Source organism: Gnatocerus cornutus, chromosome 9, assembly GCF_029298725.1.
Source record: "Gnatocerus cornutus isolate USDA-ARS CGAHR chromosome 9, icGnaCorn1.1, whole genome shotgun sequence".
In the NCBI taxonomy this organism is placed as follows: Eukaryota; Metazoa; Arthropoda; class Insecta; order Coleoptera; family Tenebrionidae; genus Gnatocerus; species Gnatocerus cornutus.
The window spans coordinates 12124148-12142519 of NC_142241.1; the positions used below are offsets into that span (position 1 = coordinate 12124148).

The 18372-nt window shown below is 33.9% G+C and overlaps 1 protein-coding gene across 3 annotated transcripts in view; it reads right to left on the bottom strand.

The window, feature by feature from the left end:
- The window catches only part of LOC148168886 (BMP-binding endothelial regulator protein-like), a 42107-nt gene extending 30901 nt beyond the window's left edge, over nucleotides 1-11206 (bottom strand). Inside the window, exons 1-3 of one of the 3 annotated variants that reach the window (XM_088046448.1) lie at nucleotides 11161-11206; nucleotides 11023-11103; nucleotides 8041-8132 (exon numbers count right to left, since the gene is read on the bottom strand). In XM_088046448.1, coding sequence (XP_087902574.1) covers nucleotides 8041-8131 — 91 coding nt within the window. In that variant the 5' untranslated portion in view covers nucleotide 8132; nucleotides 11023-11103; nucleotides 11161-11206. Of the gene's footprint in view, nucleotides 1-8040; nucleotides 8133-11022 lie in introns of those variants that run through there. The other 2 variants (XM_088046447.1, XM_088046449.1) reach the window with 2 other exon arrangements.
- Between the last annotated feature and the right edge of the window lie 7166 nt (nucleotides 11207-18372).

Sequence of the window (18372 nt, forward strand, 5' to 3'; positions counted from 1 at the left end):
AGTAAATCTACGGCCCTAAAAATCAAATCTTTTCTAATCCGAAGAGGAAGACAGAATTGGAATAATGTGTAAAAATCTATAGAGAATTTAGAAGAAATCAAAATAGTTTCTAGAAAGAATTTAAAAATTTAATTAACGTGAAATCAAAAAATCTAGAGAGAATCTATAAAGTATGTATTTCAGAATTCCAGAAAATCTAAAGAGCCAGAAGGAATCAAAATAAGTATTTAGAGAGAATATGCAAGAAATATAAAGAAAATTTAGAGAGAATCTCGAAATAAAAACAAGAGAATCTAAAGAGGATTTACAGGAAGAATCTAGAAAAACCCACAATCTAAACTGAAGACGATACCTCAAAATTAAATTTTTCTAATTCACTGTGCCAACGGATGAGCTATTTCCGCATTCGTTTTAAGTGCATTAATAAACTATTTCCGCATTAAATGCGTTAATAGCTTCGTTACCATATCAACGTCAGAAAAATTTGCAAAAAATTTGATTTAATAGGCAAATTTGAAAAAATTGCAAAAAAAAACTTGTTTGATCTATTTTCGTATTCATTTTGGGTGCGTTAACATACTCTTTCCGCATGGATGCATTAATAGATTTGTTAACATTGCAACGTCGAAAAGTTTTGTAAAAAAAATTGAATTTAATAGACAAATTAGAAAAATTTGCAAAAAATTTATATTTCGGTGTTTTGTGAGTTGGTACACCTGTCAATTGCTAGTCAAAACTATAAAATAATCCCTTAATAAACGAACAATAATTAAGTATTCATATTTTTTTTCTTTTTTTCTTTGTTCGTTTCTACAGAGTAAACCAGCAACAATGAAAAATTGCAGAACGACAATTTTCTGAAATTTTTGTTCAATTTACTTGTGAGTTTAAACAGTTTAAAAATTGTCAATGAATCTTTATTTTAACGAGACTAAATTTACATTTTCAACACTTTAAACGTGAAAATTATAGAGTATTTAGTTATTTAGTATTCTGCAACTAGTAGCTCGTTATCCGCTAATAAATCTGAGCTATTTATCTCAATTAGAGTTGGTTGAAAAACATTAAAATTATAGTAAACTGCAATACTAAGTACAAAAAAAATATGTAATATAGATAATAGTTCTAACTTTCTAATTACAGTAAATACCGATTTTTTGAGGTACCGCTTTGCGTCGTGTTGATTTATTTTGGATTTTCTACTAACAGTTTAATGATGGACTATTAGCACATTAGGAAAAAATGATGAAGGCGCTCATGTTTTGATATCTTATGATAAGACTTGTATATCAAGGTAGATAAATCAATGTAGCACCTGAGTATGTTATTAGTGTCTGAAAACTAACTCGCATAGAATGGAAGTATGCCAACGTAGCACATAATTATGCAAATATCCCTGCATTTTCTCTTTACCACTTGACAACTATTACTTATAATTCACGTGTTACTTGAAATGTCCATAATATCAGTGCACACCATCTTGCGCACTTAATTCTCTAATTTGAACCTGAAAGCCACTCACCGAAAAAAAATCAGTCCCTTGTCGACTTTGAGTTATGATCGTCCACTTTTTGATTTATATCCCAATGGAACAAATTGTCACTGACATAAATTTCCTCGTAGATTTGACGTTATGAATATTTATAAAAATAAGAATTAGGCCGGTCCTGTCCTGATTCGGTCCCACGAGAAAGGTAATCACGTCGTGATATAAAACAAACACAAGGTGTGTCCCGGTCGGCAAGCCAGGTATATTAACCGAAAATTAAAATGTAACCCACCTGAGTGGTCAGTAAATCATAAAGGTAATGGGCGGGTTGGTGGACAGGATGACCGACCGACCACCCGGTCGAGAAGAAGCACCGCCAAAAGCGCCCCCATCTTATGACTTTATTGTTTCTCTTAATGGGCGATATTTTCACCGGTTGGTCTTAAAATTAGAGCCTTTAAAAGGCGCTTTGCGCGCCGTTCTGGGAATTGTCAAATAATCACTTTTATCCCGGTCGAGTTACATAACTTCCAGTTGACAACGTTTTCGAAATTAATGGGGAATTCTCAAAAGGAATCTTTAATTAGTAGAACTGTCAGGGCTATTAGTCGTGTGTGGGCTCTACTGATGAATTGTCCGTTTTTGCCACCGACAGGTTGTTAATAATATTTGCTACAAACGGAGACTTGCAACAAATTCCTGCTGCAGATTTGGGTCCCGCGCTTTTTGGAATATTTTGGATTTTTTGCGGCACAGGGAAACCTTGAATACTAAACTTTCCATAAATCTTCACAAGTATTTAAATTATCTCACATGATGCAATGGAAACGTACCCATTCGTTGCATTTTTCAGTTTTTTTTTCTCTATTTCTTCCACTTTACGACCTTTATGTGTATGACATTTATGATATACAAATCAAACAAGGAAATACAACTTGTGCACTTAATTTCAACATGAATCACCGCTGCACCACTGGTTTTCCTTCGCTTACTCACTGGCATAATTTTCGCCAAAATTGGCGGGAATTTCGAACCGTCCATGGCATTGACTTTTACACAGTTTTGCATTTAAATTGATGCATACTGGGTAAGTGGGCGAACCCGGGCAAGGTTACACGACGAAAATATTTATCAAATATGCGCATAAAAAATCAATCAAATATTGTATCCCGAAGAAAACGTGTGTTAGAATTTAAATAATATACGGTCGTTTACATATAAGATAAAAACCTAATTTATGTAGTCACTCTGATATAATTGTGCCGGATACATTTAGTGGTGTAATTTGCAACGGTGATAAATTACAAGTCTTTTGAACTTACAGACAACAATTGCTTAATCTAAGCCGGATCGCTTCCTACTTCAAAAGTGAGCGCGGACTTCTTTCCGGTCGTCGCGCAATATAAGTTTGCATCTTAACACTCAATCATGCAGAAAAGGTCAAATCAAAATCGCACCTTTATGAATTTAATGTCGCATTCCGTTGAAGCTCCTTGAATTCTTCCTGATTTTTAATCTCGTTGCTACGAGCCAGAGTAATCGCACATGACATAACAAATCGGCGTAATTTCCAATTTATATTCCACGCAGGTAAAATCATTTGATATCCACCAGCTAACAATTCCAAGTAAGTTGGGGAAAATCAATTAGCAGGAAAATGATTTGTTTGTTTGTTTGGGGACTAACACCATCCGAATATTTCTGTAGACTCATCCATTATAATGAAAATAAGTCCCATCGCTATCTAAATTATTCAAAATTCCCCTGATTAAGAACGAGGCAGTTACAAGTGATTAATATTATAGGCTAGCTTTGTGAGCCAGTTGGCATCAACGAGCCATCATTAGTTCACATCAAACAAATTTTCAATGACCCGTGTTTTCCTTTGACTCGGAAAAGAGGCGAAAATGGAGCTCGAAGCAACGGTTAATAATCCGAAAGGTAAAACAAAACGAATGGCGGTGTAAATATGTCACATTGTGAAAAAAACGTTACTCTGGAGCTGTTTCCAAGCAGTTGGGTCAATTTCTTTTCGTTTTCTTATCGCGTATTCCGGTAGCAGTGTTGAGTGACTTCGAAATTTTGCATAAATTAAACCTGCTCATCTGGTTTTTTATACACATTCGATATTAATCAGCGAAATATAATTATGAAAGAATTTAAACGTCCCATTTTGGAAATGTCTTTTAAAGCACCTTTAAATTTAAAAGTGAAATGGCTATAAAAATGCTAATTTTTGGAAATGGGTCCGCTGCATCCACGCCATTTTCCTGACCTACAAGGACGAAAATATCCAATTGAGCTACAGGTACCTAATTAATGCAATTTTATTGTGTTTACGTGAAATTTTCTGCTCGGAGAGAGAGAAACTCCCATCTGATTTTAATTGGCAAGCAAAAGGAATTTAAAGATTTTTTTGTGGTTCTCCCAGGTGGTCACCACTTAACATGCTGTCTAATGGGGCACTCAGATAGCCCGAGGTACTCCAGTCCTGCGCTTTTATTTTGACGGTTTTATTACACGGTCCGGCTTTTTTGCCTTTTTATATCCCATTGTGTACTCTAGGGCTATTATTATCAAATCTGTTGATAGTTTTATTGTCTGAGTCCATTTCTTTGGTATTTTAATTCGGCCCGCTACTAGCGTATTTACACAGGGCAGGATGGAGTCAAAGCAAAAAGACAACATCTCCTGTTGGCCGATAATTGATTAATTATTTCCAGATGTCGACGCGAAAAAATCAATCGCGGATTGAAAACGAATTATAAATTCAAAAATGCGTCTACGGTTTGTATTTAGTACTAAATAAATCGCTAGTTAACGTGTTTTTATTGGACATAAATATTAAACGCGATCGCCATTTAACAACATGCGAATCTACTTCTTGTACATACAGAGATTCGTATCTCTGCTTTTTATTCTTTATTGTTGCTCGCATTGGTAAAAATGCAGAAAGAAGAACGTTTTCCGATTCCTACTAATAAAATCCACATTTTATATACTAATAATAGCCGCCAAAAATGAAAATTAGCTTACAAAAAAAATTTAATCCTGCGAAATTGAAAAAAAATTGTATAATACACGTAAATAATAGCATATTACGTACCAAGTTTTATAAATGTCACTTTAGTCACGAGTTCATTAGGTAGGAGCGTCTAGAGCAGTTTACTATACTTTTTCTACGACCTCAAATTTGAAACCACAAATGAATTTTTAACGAACTGTCAATTTCATCAGTGGCTAACTTCAACTCGTGACTAAAATGACGACGCGATGTGTTTAAACTGTCACTTAGCATCACCAAAAAGTTGTAGAAAAAGTATAGTATGTAACACGCTTATAAACTACTCTGGATACTCGTACTTTGTACTCTAGCGCCGCTCGTGTATAAATGAATTTGTGACTAAAGTGACATTTATAAAACTTCTTAAATAATATTCTATTATAAGTACACCTAAAAACATTATCTCACTTGGCTTTAAACTATTTTTTTAAGCCGCCGTCCTTTTTCAACCTTTTTGGAGACATACAGATGAGCCTGAGCTTCTAAAAAGAAAATAGATATTTTTTGTTTACCGGTGGTATCACAGGAGTGTGCTCAATTGTTTTAAACGAGGTTAGAATGTTTTATTTCCAAAATATTTGCTAGAAGAGCAACCTTAAAGAGTAAAAGTCACTAGACTCGGCTCCGCCTCGTCTTCGTTTTGTTCACTTATACCATAAACAAATAACTATTTTCTGATTCTGTGCTTTAATAGTAATATTACAGCATTGTTTTTCAACTGTTACCGATGGTTTAAGAAACTCCTTAAAGCACTGTTTTGTGAGTTGGTAAAATGTCCCTAAATGGAAACTTTTTTCAAAAAAACGTTTAAAAAGGCATTTACATTTGGACCATAAATAGGTATGTAATACCTTGAAGTTGATGGTCCTTGAGAAGGTCATAGAAAATGCCCCAAGGACGCATTTATCCCGTTAAAATATGTATGATATTTGTCGAAGCCATCAGGTTAGATTTTATGAAGCAAGCTCAATTAATAAAAATTAGAAAAACCCATCTGGCATAAATTCACGACGACATTAAACTCTCGCCTGGCAATAAACGTACCGTGTGCCTTTTGGTATTTGAGTTGTGTAAAATGCAAATCTATGGCGAGCAATTAAATATTTGATTAGGTCATAAATATAAGTCAGATCCTTTTTAATACAATAAAAACGCAAAATACGCATAATATCGCCTATAAATAAGATATATCGCCAGCGGGGCCACTGCTATCAAATAAGAATGCCGTAAAAATCGCCGCGACATCCTATTCTTTCCAAATACACATGTTTTCTCAAGATAATTAAGTCTCAAACGCAACTCAAAAATTCCAGAGTTTGGCTCGAAGCGCTGAATTTTTTTCCATCGATGGTAAAAACGTCATTTTTATGCTTTAGCCGCGTCACGAGCACCCCGAGGACACGATAAACGATTTTCGCTCGTTAAATTGCTCGATTGAATAAATATCAGATGGCAAAACTAATAAAACAATGAGCAAATATTTATGCAGGAACAGGAAGGCATCTCAAGAATTTTAAGCATTCCAATAGCCATGGGTTAAATGTGAAAACCATGTAATGATTATCCGTGCGGGAACAAAGTCAACTGATGATACCCAGAATGCTAAAACGACCAACATTTGTCTCTTCCAAGAACACATAAACTGCTACTTAGCCAACCGTGTAATTGCCATTTTTACCTCACTTTTTCGCCTAATTCCGATCTTCATTAGGTGCTCAAAAAATCTTGTAACTTTCACTTAACTAGCACGCGCTCAACTTCGCTGCAGGTGTGCCAACAACCATAAAAATACTTTGATTTAATTCAATTTAAATTAGAATATGGTGTCGCTTGCATCTGATAATACCACAAGGATTGGTCTTTGATTGCACACTCTGTATGCACGTGGCGAAAATTTACAATACTATAACACCAGCGAAATTAAGACATTCGTGCCACAGGCTATCGCAAAATCTGAAGGATCTAAGCTTTTACATATATTATCATTCCGAGGATTTGCACTGTTTGGAATGCTCTTAAAGCTGCGCCGCAAGCTCTTTTGGGCTGACAAATCAGTTCTGGGAATCCAAAGAGGCGCAATTGACTTCGGCGACGTTTTTGCTTATTAATAATCGGACAAGGCCACGATTTTGTATTTTTATAATTAACAGAGTCAATAATCTCGAGATATTCCAACATATTTATTTTTCTTGTTTGGAAAGGAAATAATTCGGCAATTTGGATTTTTTAGTTCTTGGTTCTAATGTTTGCTTTGAAGTTGGAGGCACTGCTTTTGCACCCGATCAAGGCCAAAACCGCTTTTAATTGGGTTTTGGAAAAAATAAAATAAGAAATATTAAGATGAAGAAAATTTAATTTAATTAACTGCGGCAGTTTTGTAGATTTAAACGTACAAAGAAACTGATTTTTTCCATGATCCACAGAAACGGAAAAAATTAAGCAAATCAAATGGAAATAAAAACACTCGATTTTTTTTTTCAATTTTGCAAACTACGACTAAATTGAGACGTTAAGTAAATAAATATTCCGATCTTTAATTTAATTTATTTCTATTTAACATAATCCATAAACATTTTGTAGTTTTGACCAGACAAATTAATAGCTCAAAGAGAAAAAAAAGTCAAAATTGCATTTATCTACAATAAATAATTGGTTTTGCGACACCATTTATATTCATTCTTACATAATAAAATAAAAGAATACACGACAGTTTTAACACAACAAAATAAATGGCGAAAATAGTAAAATAAAAGCTGCATTTGACTCAGCGACATTTTTATTTTAATCAGAAGCAGACGATTTATGTACTTGTTCTTAACAGGTGTCCTAATGTATAAATGTGACTTTCTTGTTCTGTGTTCTTTTTATTCTGAAATCACTTAGTGAACCTTTTTCTATAAAAAAATAAACAAGCGTGCATAAAACGAACGGATTAAACTGACCCAAGTACCGCTGAACTGTTTTAGTCCTAACTGCTCTAACGATTTGACAAATTATGTCATCTAAACCAGTTCCTCCTTTCCTTTCCACATTGGTAAATGCGAATACTCCATAAATCTCCTTCGAAATATCCCCAGCAGAATAAATTCGACAAGTCCATACACAATTTTGTCTTGAGACAATAAACCGCATCATTTATTTCCTTTCTTTGATATGAGAGTAAAGCAGAATCGGCGACGACTCAATAAAGATAAACATCGAAAGATATTGAAAGTTATTAGACATATTGCAACATTAGGTGTATCGTCTAAACAAGACATAAAATATTCGTAAAAGTGCAGATTTTTGTCTGGAACTTGTTGCAACTTGCACCCAAAGTTCACGATTGATATTGTGTCTGACACTTATCACAAAAACAAGACAGAATGTCGGAGTCAGTAGAGAAAACTTTGTTATCGGAGATGCACGTTTTCAGAGTTTTTACCGAGTGTCAATCATTTACCAGCACAATTTAATTTTATTGATAAGAAGTAGAAATGTTACGTACCGATTCCAGGATGGTATTCAGTTTTAACTCCGCTGATGCCCACGATGAGTACGAAACTAGCTAATCTGATGAACCTCAATCGTTTCTCCATCCTGAAAAGAATTAATTATGTTATTTAACAAGATTTACGACAGCTTAAAGAGTAGATAAATAAAACATAAAAAAACGAATGTATATAAACATACATTATTATAAATATCTATTAATCCTTATTTTCCCCAAGTCTGTTACGTTGGTTTTTTATTGGGCCTAGAGGTAAATATTTGAATTTTCGAACGATGATAAGTTTTACGATCTGTTTAAGTGTTATAACTGGGTAATGAGAACACAATACAAAAAATAAATTAGCTAAACACAAATTAGTTTCTATCAGTGACCTGGCGCAAGTGAGTATTCAATTATCGGTTCAAATCCGGTACTAATCTGGCTCAGTTGATGGATTAAGCTTGGCCTCCACTAAAAAATCCAGCGAATGAAGGCTCTTTCATAAATCATAACGACTGAGGAGTTGAAAACTACATATCTGGCCAGTGGGTTGCGTAATGTGTATCTAACACAAGAGTGATTTATATTACTCGTTTTCATTAGCATTATGTACGTTATTACTGCCAGTTTGTCGGATTCGTATCTCCTGAAAATACTAAAAGAAAATCGCGAGCATTGTTTGACGATAATAGGAGGTGTTAATAAAGACGTACAACATGTTTATTGGATTTCTTTGCAGACTAAATTATAGCCTCACGTTACACATACAATTTTGTAACCTTACGCAATTCTAGTCATAACACTCTTCTTCAATAAACACAGCCGACGTGTGATGTTGAAAATTACTAACTGAAGAGCAAGAAATTTCTCTAACAACTTTTAACTACAACACTAATTACTTTCAACCAGAAATACTGTTAATTGTATGAGAAACTCAGACCTCAAATTTTATAGAATTCAAAAGCCAAGGATAATGGAGCTGTATTAATGATCCTTGTATCTATTTCATATAATCGAATGTCGAAAATGAAAGAAATAATGAGCGTGAAAAGTGTTGATCAAAATACACGGCCCCAATCACCTCGAGTGGTTATCAGATGAAAGTCGAAAATCGTGAAGTGCTTAGTAGAAAATTGCAAATGCTAAACCAGTTTCTTACATCAGAATACGTGCAAAAATTCGAATGGAGGAACCAAGAAAGTGATCGGATTCGAACAAGGAAAGTCAAAATTTTCATTACCCCCCTGCGACTTTGTGTTCATAAACAGCAACAATGATAAATTTTTGCCTTCGAGTGCCACATTCCTGATTTTACATCGCTTTCACTTCAGCTCGGATTCTTTCCTACGCCCAACATTTTTTTCCTTACATATCAAAAGCAACGAAAAAACTCCACTTTTGAATTCGAATTTTTCCTTTCGGTATTTCGTGCAGGATGACTGAACAGAATCTTTCTTTGTTCTCTCCGAATAAAAATTTCACAAGGCTGATTCATCTCAATCCCTGCAATCTCATTTCGATTAAAAGGTGGTAATAACACAGGTCCGAAACAAGAAGTTTTTAAATAATTTGTCTGCGCTGCCGCCAAATTATTCCATCCCGGGATTGTATTAAACAACGTGAGTTAGCAATAATAAAGAGCTGGAGAAAAATGTAAACAACGTTCTCAGAAAATCTTTTTTGTTCGAGGGGTTAACTTCCTCTATTATAATCCGAAGCGCCCACTCCATATCAAGAAAGTACCCTCGACAGTTTACGTCAAAACAAATAAGCGATAATCCTGCTTTACCACTCCCCATCGAGGATTTTGTTAAAGGATAATGCATGTGACTTCTCCAAGTTATTTTCAGTCCGATACTATTATTACAGAACTGTATTGTGTAAGTTTGGTTGCGGAACTTTCCCAACTTTGCTAAAAGAAAGATGAAATTTGTTTTATTTCTCCCAAAAACTCTAATCAGACGGGTTTTTATCAAGCTCGTCGTTAATTGACCTCAGGTCACCCTGAAAATGGATAAATTGTTGCGGTTTCGAACACAAATGAGTAATTTTTGATTCGCGGTTTCTGAGAAAATATAAAAGTTTGAAAGCTTTAAAATCATCCAATAATATTTTCATAGCCATATTTATACGACAAAAGTTGAGTTAGCAAGTTGTAAACCGCCATAAAAATTTCTACATGTTTTTCGAACCATTTATATGAGAAATCGGTAATGGAGGCCGTGCCTGCATGACAATCAAGAGAGTGTTAATGGGAATCCTGTGGTCAGATTTGCATGTCAAAGTTTTCTTGAAAATTATGTAAATACGAAAAATTGAATCACTTTATAAACTAGAGATATAAAATACCGTCGTGATAATAAAACGGCGCAGTGGAGAAAATAGTAAGGCAGGGCAAGGAAACGATAAAAGAATCCTAGGATTCTTTAATAAATTTCCCCGCTGGAGTTTGCATGGCGAACGGAAGAAATTTATTTCGTGTGAAAAACGGGTCACATTAAAATTTCTAATTCACCGAATAATGAAATTTGTGTAAGCACTGCAAAATCTGGCGCCTCGGAATTTAAAAAACTGTACGTCAACATGTTTCTAATGACCCGACCTGAATTGAATCAAAGCAGTTTTAAGATTAGATGGTCAGATGCCGTGACCTCCCGGCAATTTTATTGTCAATTTATCATTACACGGATTAATGCCCTATGCAAACAAATTAACTGCAAACACCGACGATGTTTACGCGAAAAATTTCGATTTTCTCGGTTGCAGCGTGAAATAACAAACATTTCCGAGTAATTTCAGTTTTCGTGGATTAAGCGTGCGTACGTTTTTTTTGCATTATTAGATTGATCACCCACTGTGAAGCATCTTTCCCACTTAATTAGCGTTTTAATTAAATTTAATTGAATGGATTGATAACCTCTGCATTGTCGCAAAGAAAAAAGCGCATTGTTGCAGTTATCTGCAGTGAGAAAAATTTCACCAAGGATCGAGACTCACTTAATAAATAAAAGAAATATTCCTATAGCGTCCTAGTTAGGTAGAATCGAGTTTTCAGTTTCAGTTAGCGTGCTGAAAATGCTGAAACAACACGCGTTTGTCAAACCACCACCACTTCCATCGTTACAACCTACTCACAGCGATTGAACGTTAACACTGGTCTCTGCGTCTGCTTCTCTGCCAGTTGAATTTGTTACATTCTATCGTATCCCTTCCATCTCCCAAGGATTTCATGTAATTTCCATGATACTCCAAGGATTTCTCCAAATGTTACTTCTGGACGTGTCCCGATCTTACAAACAAACGTCTCTGGAGAAAGCTCGCCGACAAAAGCTCCCTATAAATCCCTCATTTTTCCAGACACGACCTGTTGCATTGGGGTAATTTCCTCCACCCTCAATTTACAGGTAAAATTCCGAAACACGTCCCCCACGCATGGCAATTTCCAAATCGGCACCACAAATAAAAATGTTGATCTAGAGCAAATCGACCTGAATAATAATATACAAATTTTATGGCATCTCTTTAATAACAATAATTAATTTTACATTACAAATTTGCGCAGTAATGTGATAAATTACTTTTATCGATGTTTTGTCGTAAAATTTGCGGATTTATGCATAAAAAAACATTACTATTTTTGTGTTATCAAAGTAACGATTATTAATTCTACAACTTTATTACTCTAAAACTTTCCGTTTTCGTGGTACAAAAATAAAATTTCACTCGATTTAAGCTGGAGAGCAAAGTGACCCTGACACATTTCCGTCTACGTTTTAGAAAAATCAATGTTTACGCTTTTAGAAACGACACCGAAAAAAGCTCAAAAGTCCCGGAAAAATGCCCAAAATCCTTTCAAATGTAGGACACCGCTAAATATCAGCGTTCAGAAGTTTCTGGACCATAAAACGTATGTCCTAGATTCATCCACAACTGTGCAATCTTCTAAAAATAGTTTGTGGTGCGATTTTTCTATTAATCGATTTGTGTGTTGTTAAAAACAGCGACATAAAATTTTATGATTGACGCAGTTTCGTAAAATTTGTCAATAATTATCAGTTTTGGGGTTATTTAGTTCAAGAAAAAGCATTGGGCGGGGAGATACGGGTAGCTTTTATGCAAAAAGAGGTCATTTTTCCGAATATGTAAAATTAGAGGCGATCTCTTCGGGTAGCAACCCTAAAAAACAAGAGTTACATACATTCGACGTACATTAGAAGAGAAAGATTTCCATCAATCTCAAACAAACTACTATAGATCTTGAAACTAAAAGCACTTATCCCTGATTTATATTCCGCTGAGTTCAAGAAAAGGTTTCCATTTCGGTTTTCAAGGTGCGAAATAAATTTCGATCTTTGAAAAGTTTTGTATAATCAGTGACAAACTATTTCGTATTAAATTTCGAAGAGAATTATAATGTAGAAATATTATTACCTCAGTCTCTCCTCGTTATTTTCTGATTACATTCTCATTGTTAATGCGTATAATCGCAGAGAATTGACTCTTGATGATGGTAATCCAATTATAAACTTTAGATATGTCAAACGCTAATGATGCTTACAAACTGAAGATTCTTTGTGGCTTCGAGTATTGTAAAAATACAGACAATAAATAATCACACATAAGATGAATGTTTAATTTAGACTTGAAGTGTGCCAAAAATATCTTCTATGCATAAGGAGCTCACCAAAAATATTTGCAGCTTTGGTATTTTATCACTTTGGAAAAATACAAACTGTAAGTGTTAGGACACTGATATAAAGAAAAGGGACGATTACTACAAGTTCTTGGACTCGGGACAACGCGATTTTCTTTTCCAGACAAACAAATCAAGCGAAATGGTGAAGTTAAAGTTTAGAGCAGGAATAAAATATGCATCAGAGAGACAAGTTCACTTTTAACGCGGAAAATTCAACAAATGCAGCGCTAATTCAATTATTAATTTGAACTGAAATTAGTTTTAAAAATGGAAATAATGTAGAGAATCTGATTGTAAAACTCCAACGAATTCAAGTGATTCGAGGGACCCAGTGATGTAAAAAATTCCAATAAATTTCAATTAAAATCTGTCACAGAAATTTGTTGGATCCAATCTTGGTGTTGACAAAAATTATCAAAAATACAATTTATTCCAAAATCATCGCTCTGATGATGGTAGCATTGCTATCGAAACGCGCGTCAGCATTTTTTGACGAAATTTGGTGTTTGGGAATAAATTGTATTTTAAAATCTGTCAGATTTTAATTAAAGGGTAGAAGAATTGAAAAAAAAAGAGGTTTTGATCAAAAAAACGGATTCACTGAAAATAAAAAAAAACTATTAATCTAAGCAATCCCAAAATACCAACAACTAAAGAAATCTAATGAATCTATAGGCAAAAAAAATCCATCCATGTCAATTCAATTGCAGAATTGATTGAATTGTATATTTTGCGCTCAGATTTCAAACTGGCGACCAAATGACAATTTCAAATTTTCTAAATAAATGATACATTTTATTTTATTAAATTTAGTCTCAAAGTAAAGCTCAATAAGTGTACTTTCGCCTCTAGAAAAATCATAGTGGGCAAACTTATGGCTCAGTCGGTACATTTTTTTTCCACTCTGGCTTCTCAATGACTATTTATATACTACTTCTAGTTTTTAAACTTCTAAACGATTTCAAGTTATCAAGAACTACATAAGACGGAAAAGAAGACCTACTGTACTACTATATTAACACAGCTTTGATGCAACACTCAGTATATTACAAACTAAAGTATTCTGGCTAAAACTTCTTCCAGAAAACTTATAAAGTTTCGTTAAAATTGGATGAAAATTAGATTATTATTATTAAACCCAAGATAAGAATATTCCGATCCTAAAAAAATGGGGTTCCAGCATCTAAAGGTCTAGACGAAAGAATAAAACAAAGGATAAGATCAACGCTGCAAGAACTATGTAAGCTTTGTTGTAAAATTTTCTTTCAAAAAGGTCTAAAAGCTGCCCCACCCGGAAGACCTACTCGATTCCACAAACTCTCGGATTATCTTTTTTGAGCGTTTTGCCGTTTAATAATAGTATAAGTAACGTGTAATTTCTACGTTGATGAAACGACGGCAAGAAACAGTGTGATAAATGAAGGGAATTCAGATATTCATCAGCGGTGAAGAATTGAAGAGATGCCATCATTAATAATCGTTAATAAGAGTGTTTAATAGTACAGTTATTACCACGTCCAATAACTTATAAATTTGTCATTTCATGCACTGAAAAAACTCGCTGAAATCGACGTTTCAGCCGGCTATTCCGAGCGGTTCCGTTTTGAATTAGGCAAAGTCGACAAGACTGATGCTAATCAGTCTTGAGCTCCCAGCTTTTAGATTATCTTGGCAGACGTTTTCAAAGAGTCTATCTGATAAGACTGGTAGATTTTCAGTAATACGACTACGCAAATAATTAGCTGTGCATCCTGTTTTCCGCTCTTTCCACGCCGTTATTAGAACGACTGACACACGTTTCTGCGGAGCGTAATTAATGTAATTTGCATGGTTCTGACTAAAAAATTACAGGAAGAAATAGATCCACGCCAATTGTCAGCGTGTACTTGGAAATTGACGCAATGATGGGCAGGTACCAATAAATCTTTTTGTTTGCTGTAAATTTACTGCTTCTCTGAGAACCACTTAAAGTTTTATTCCTGTTGGTTTCTCTGTACAGTAAAAACCGCGTCATTCTTTCGAAAAATTCTAACACTTCGGAAGCTCACAAATTTTTAATCGTAGCTGATGGGAAGTTAGTTGATAAAATAAGAGCATTATACTCACGACCGTTTAAAGCCTGTAAAAATTTAATTCCCAGTTAACAGGACATTAGAGATTTTATCTTGACACTCGTTTTCTTATTGCATCTTTGTTCAGCAGCAAGTGAGGATGTGCTTTTGCCGCAATGTGTGCGCATACTCGCACCGGCGCCAATGTTTACTTCTTGTGCTGGAAAAGTCATTCTTTAATGACTATAGATTACATGATTAGTGATTTAATTGTTTGGTGAAAAAGGACGGGCTTGCTCTTTTCTGCAATCCAGACACGCGCTATTATCACACACAAGTGAACATTTACTGAAAAATGCCTCATAAAACACGAGAAAAACTTGAAGTCATTTCAGGACCCGTTCGCTTGGAAAGAGCGGAAAAAATCTGTTGGATCTAAGACTGATATTTCAATGGAAAGAACTGTTTTTCTTCGCGAAGCTCGGTTTCTACGAAACAGAGAAGAATCCAAAGGTCCAGAAGGTAAAAAGGTATACGATTACAATGAATCTAAAGAATGTAACCACTTCGAGCAAATACTAATTGTCCAAAGATTGTAATTTACAGAATTTGAAGTATCACGTTACAGAGAATCCAAGGAATGAAGAATGAAAATAACACAAAACGTTTCAGCACTGCATAGGGCGAAAGAAACTAGAAGCTTCCGAAACTCTGGAGAAATACAGACTTGCCATACATAATATTAAAAAACGTAAATTTACATTTTTTTTATAAATAATAAATTTATTTTTTGTCCAAATTACTTAAATAATACACTAGTGAAGTCCTTGGACAGAAACGGATTTAAAACCCGTAGAAAAGACCCCAATTAAGAGAAAATGCAGAGAGAAACTAAAAAGAAATGTGAAAAAATCTAGAAAAAATTAATACTTTGGACAATTTAGAAATTCTAAAGAAAATTTAAAGAAAATCTTCAGACTTCAATTAACTAAATAATAAATTAAAAATTTTTAGAAATTTTTTGTTCGGAAAGATCTAAGAATTTCAAGATGTTTTTGTCTGCAAAATCTTATAACTTTGGCAATGTTGATCCTAAAATTCTGTAATTTGGAGTCGTTACTACATTCAAGTAGTTTACTAGCTGTGGTAAGTAACAAAATTCTAAAATAAACTAACAAAAATTATTTTATTATTTTTTTATTTTTTATTTTTATTTATTTAGATTTATTTTAAATTCTGTATCTTTCTCAAATTTTATTCTAAAGGAGTAAGATTTAGCTCCGTTACCACAATAATTGTGCTAAGTTACGAAATTGTAAAACAAGAATGTGATTTTTTTTAATTTTTCATTTATTAGCTGACAAAATTTTTTATACGTTTATATTAAATTCAGTTCAAATTGGTAGTTTTGGCAAATAAAAAATAGTTTAAAAAACATTTGATAGGAATAATCTAAAAATTTCCGGATTTTTATGATTTGCCTGCGTAACTACTTTCGATTTGTTTATTTTTTGTGGTAAATTCCAAATTTTTAGAAAAAGAAAAAAAATTTTATTTGAAATGATCAAAATTTTTTTAGAAAGTTTCATTTTCTGGGTTAACAACATTTTTTAAACTTTCATATGAAGTTCTGTAACTTTTGCAGTTTTGGTTGTAACCCAGAAAAATTTGACTGCCTTACCACTTTAAATTTGTTTTTCTCCAAACGTCACAAAAAGTCACTATTTTTTAGTCGTTTTTAGACAGTAAAGTAGGCAATTTTGTTATAAATAATGAAAAGCGCTCGTTGACATGGAAACACTTTGTCTGCCGAGGCAGAAAAAGTACTTTTTGTGACGGTTACTAATTGAGACTTACATTTTGTATGACGCTTGCACGATCTTAACTTTGAAACTCTTTGAAACCACTATTTTTCACAGTAAATGTCATTAATGACGACTACATGCATAGTCATCCATGTTTTTAGTTCAATTTGTGTTCACTCATTGTCGGTCGTGGGACTGAATTCAACGTTTGGAGAAAAAGTAGTATTTGTTATTTGGCCGAAAAGTGGCTTTGCTGTCTCGCAATTGCTTGACAAAAAATGCCACTTTTCTGCCGTATAACAAAATCTACTATTATCTACTGTTCTAAATTACAATTTTTTAGATAAAAAAAATAGGGTTTTGATAAAATTTTTGTTCGGAATGATCAAAAAATTTCCGGATTTTTTTTAACGAAAATTTATAGCTTTGGCAACTTTGATCCAGGAAAACAAGAAAAATAAAAAATCAATTTTGGAAAAAGCTTAATGTTTTCTCAAGTGCCCAGGTCCTCAATCGCCTAGGTCTTCAATTGCTTTTAATTCGCCGAGGTCTTTATTCGCCTTTAACCCGCCTCTGTCCCTAGGTGTCCTCTAATTAAAAATAGTAACATAAGTAAACACCAATAAAATGTGAAAAGTGGCGGGAAATCAAAATTAGAATCACCAATAGTAAGTAAATAATTTGTAATAGAACAAATCCTTTATTAGAATCGCATGACGATTGAATCCGAGATTACCGTCCTCATTATCATTCAATCCAACGCTAGCAATTATACTCTTATGTTTTTCACGTATTTATTGTCCTTTGTTTATGTTTTGCAAAAGTGTCATGGATTCTAGTTAAGCCAGAGACAATTTAATTATGCACATACGTACAAAACCGATCCGAACCAATTTTCTTGTTTTGAAAACAATAATAAATTCCACATGTTCCAACAACTTAATCCTAATTAAAACCAATCACTTTAATTACTTTCTTGCATGATAGTAGCTAGAAAATGCATTACTACAAGTTATTTCCGTCTATGCCGTAACGGTTCCAATAACAAAATCATTAAATCATAATATGATAAATAGTATATTGTTCGTAATATTGGAATGCCACCCACACTTGGAGAATTCCAAGTGCTTTGAAAAAGGCACAGATAACGAAAACTGATCAAGCGTATAATTACGCGAGAATTTCATAGTACCTAGTTGTCAACTTTTAACACAGCGGGTGTCTAAATACAAAAAGCAATTTCAAAGTGGCATGGCGCCAGTTTATGTTCAGGTACAAACCAGCAGGTTGTAGTTTATTGTTTTCGGCGACTTGAGGGATGAAATTATCTCGGACAGGAATTAGAAAGTCAACAATTTCCGGTATTGATTTTCGACCACTTAGTACCACCACAACGGTTTTTAACATGCACTTTGAATGACTTCAAGTTTAAATAAAAATCCTATTTTCAAGCACGATGCGTCCACTGTCCTATTTGGAAAGAACGTAATGGCCATTATTCCAGCTCCACGTTTATAGTTCTACAAATTATCATATTCAGTTGAAATCAATTTCCTACATCATAAAAGCGGCAATACATTTGTCGAGAATCTTAATCTTCTCATTAAGCCAAGTGTAAGTTTTAATTCGATTCGTGATAAAATTTTTCTTAGTAAATAAATAAACAATTAAATCGCCGCTGAATGACTTAATAACGCTCGTTATAATCCTTGGATGGATTATTTATGCAAAGATTTTTCAATAGAGTAAAGTAATGTTTAATTCCGGTGCAAGGAACTGAAAATGGAACGCTAGA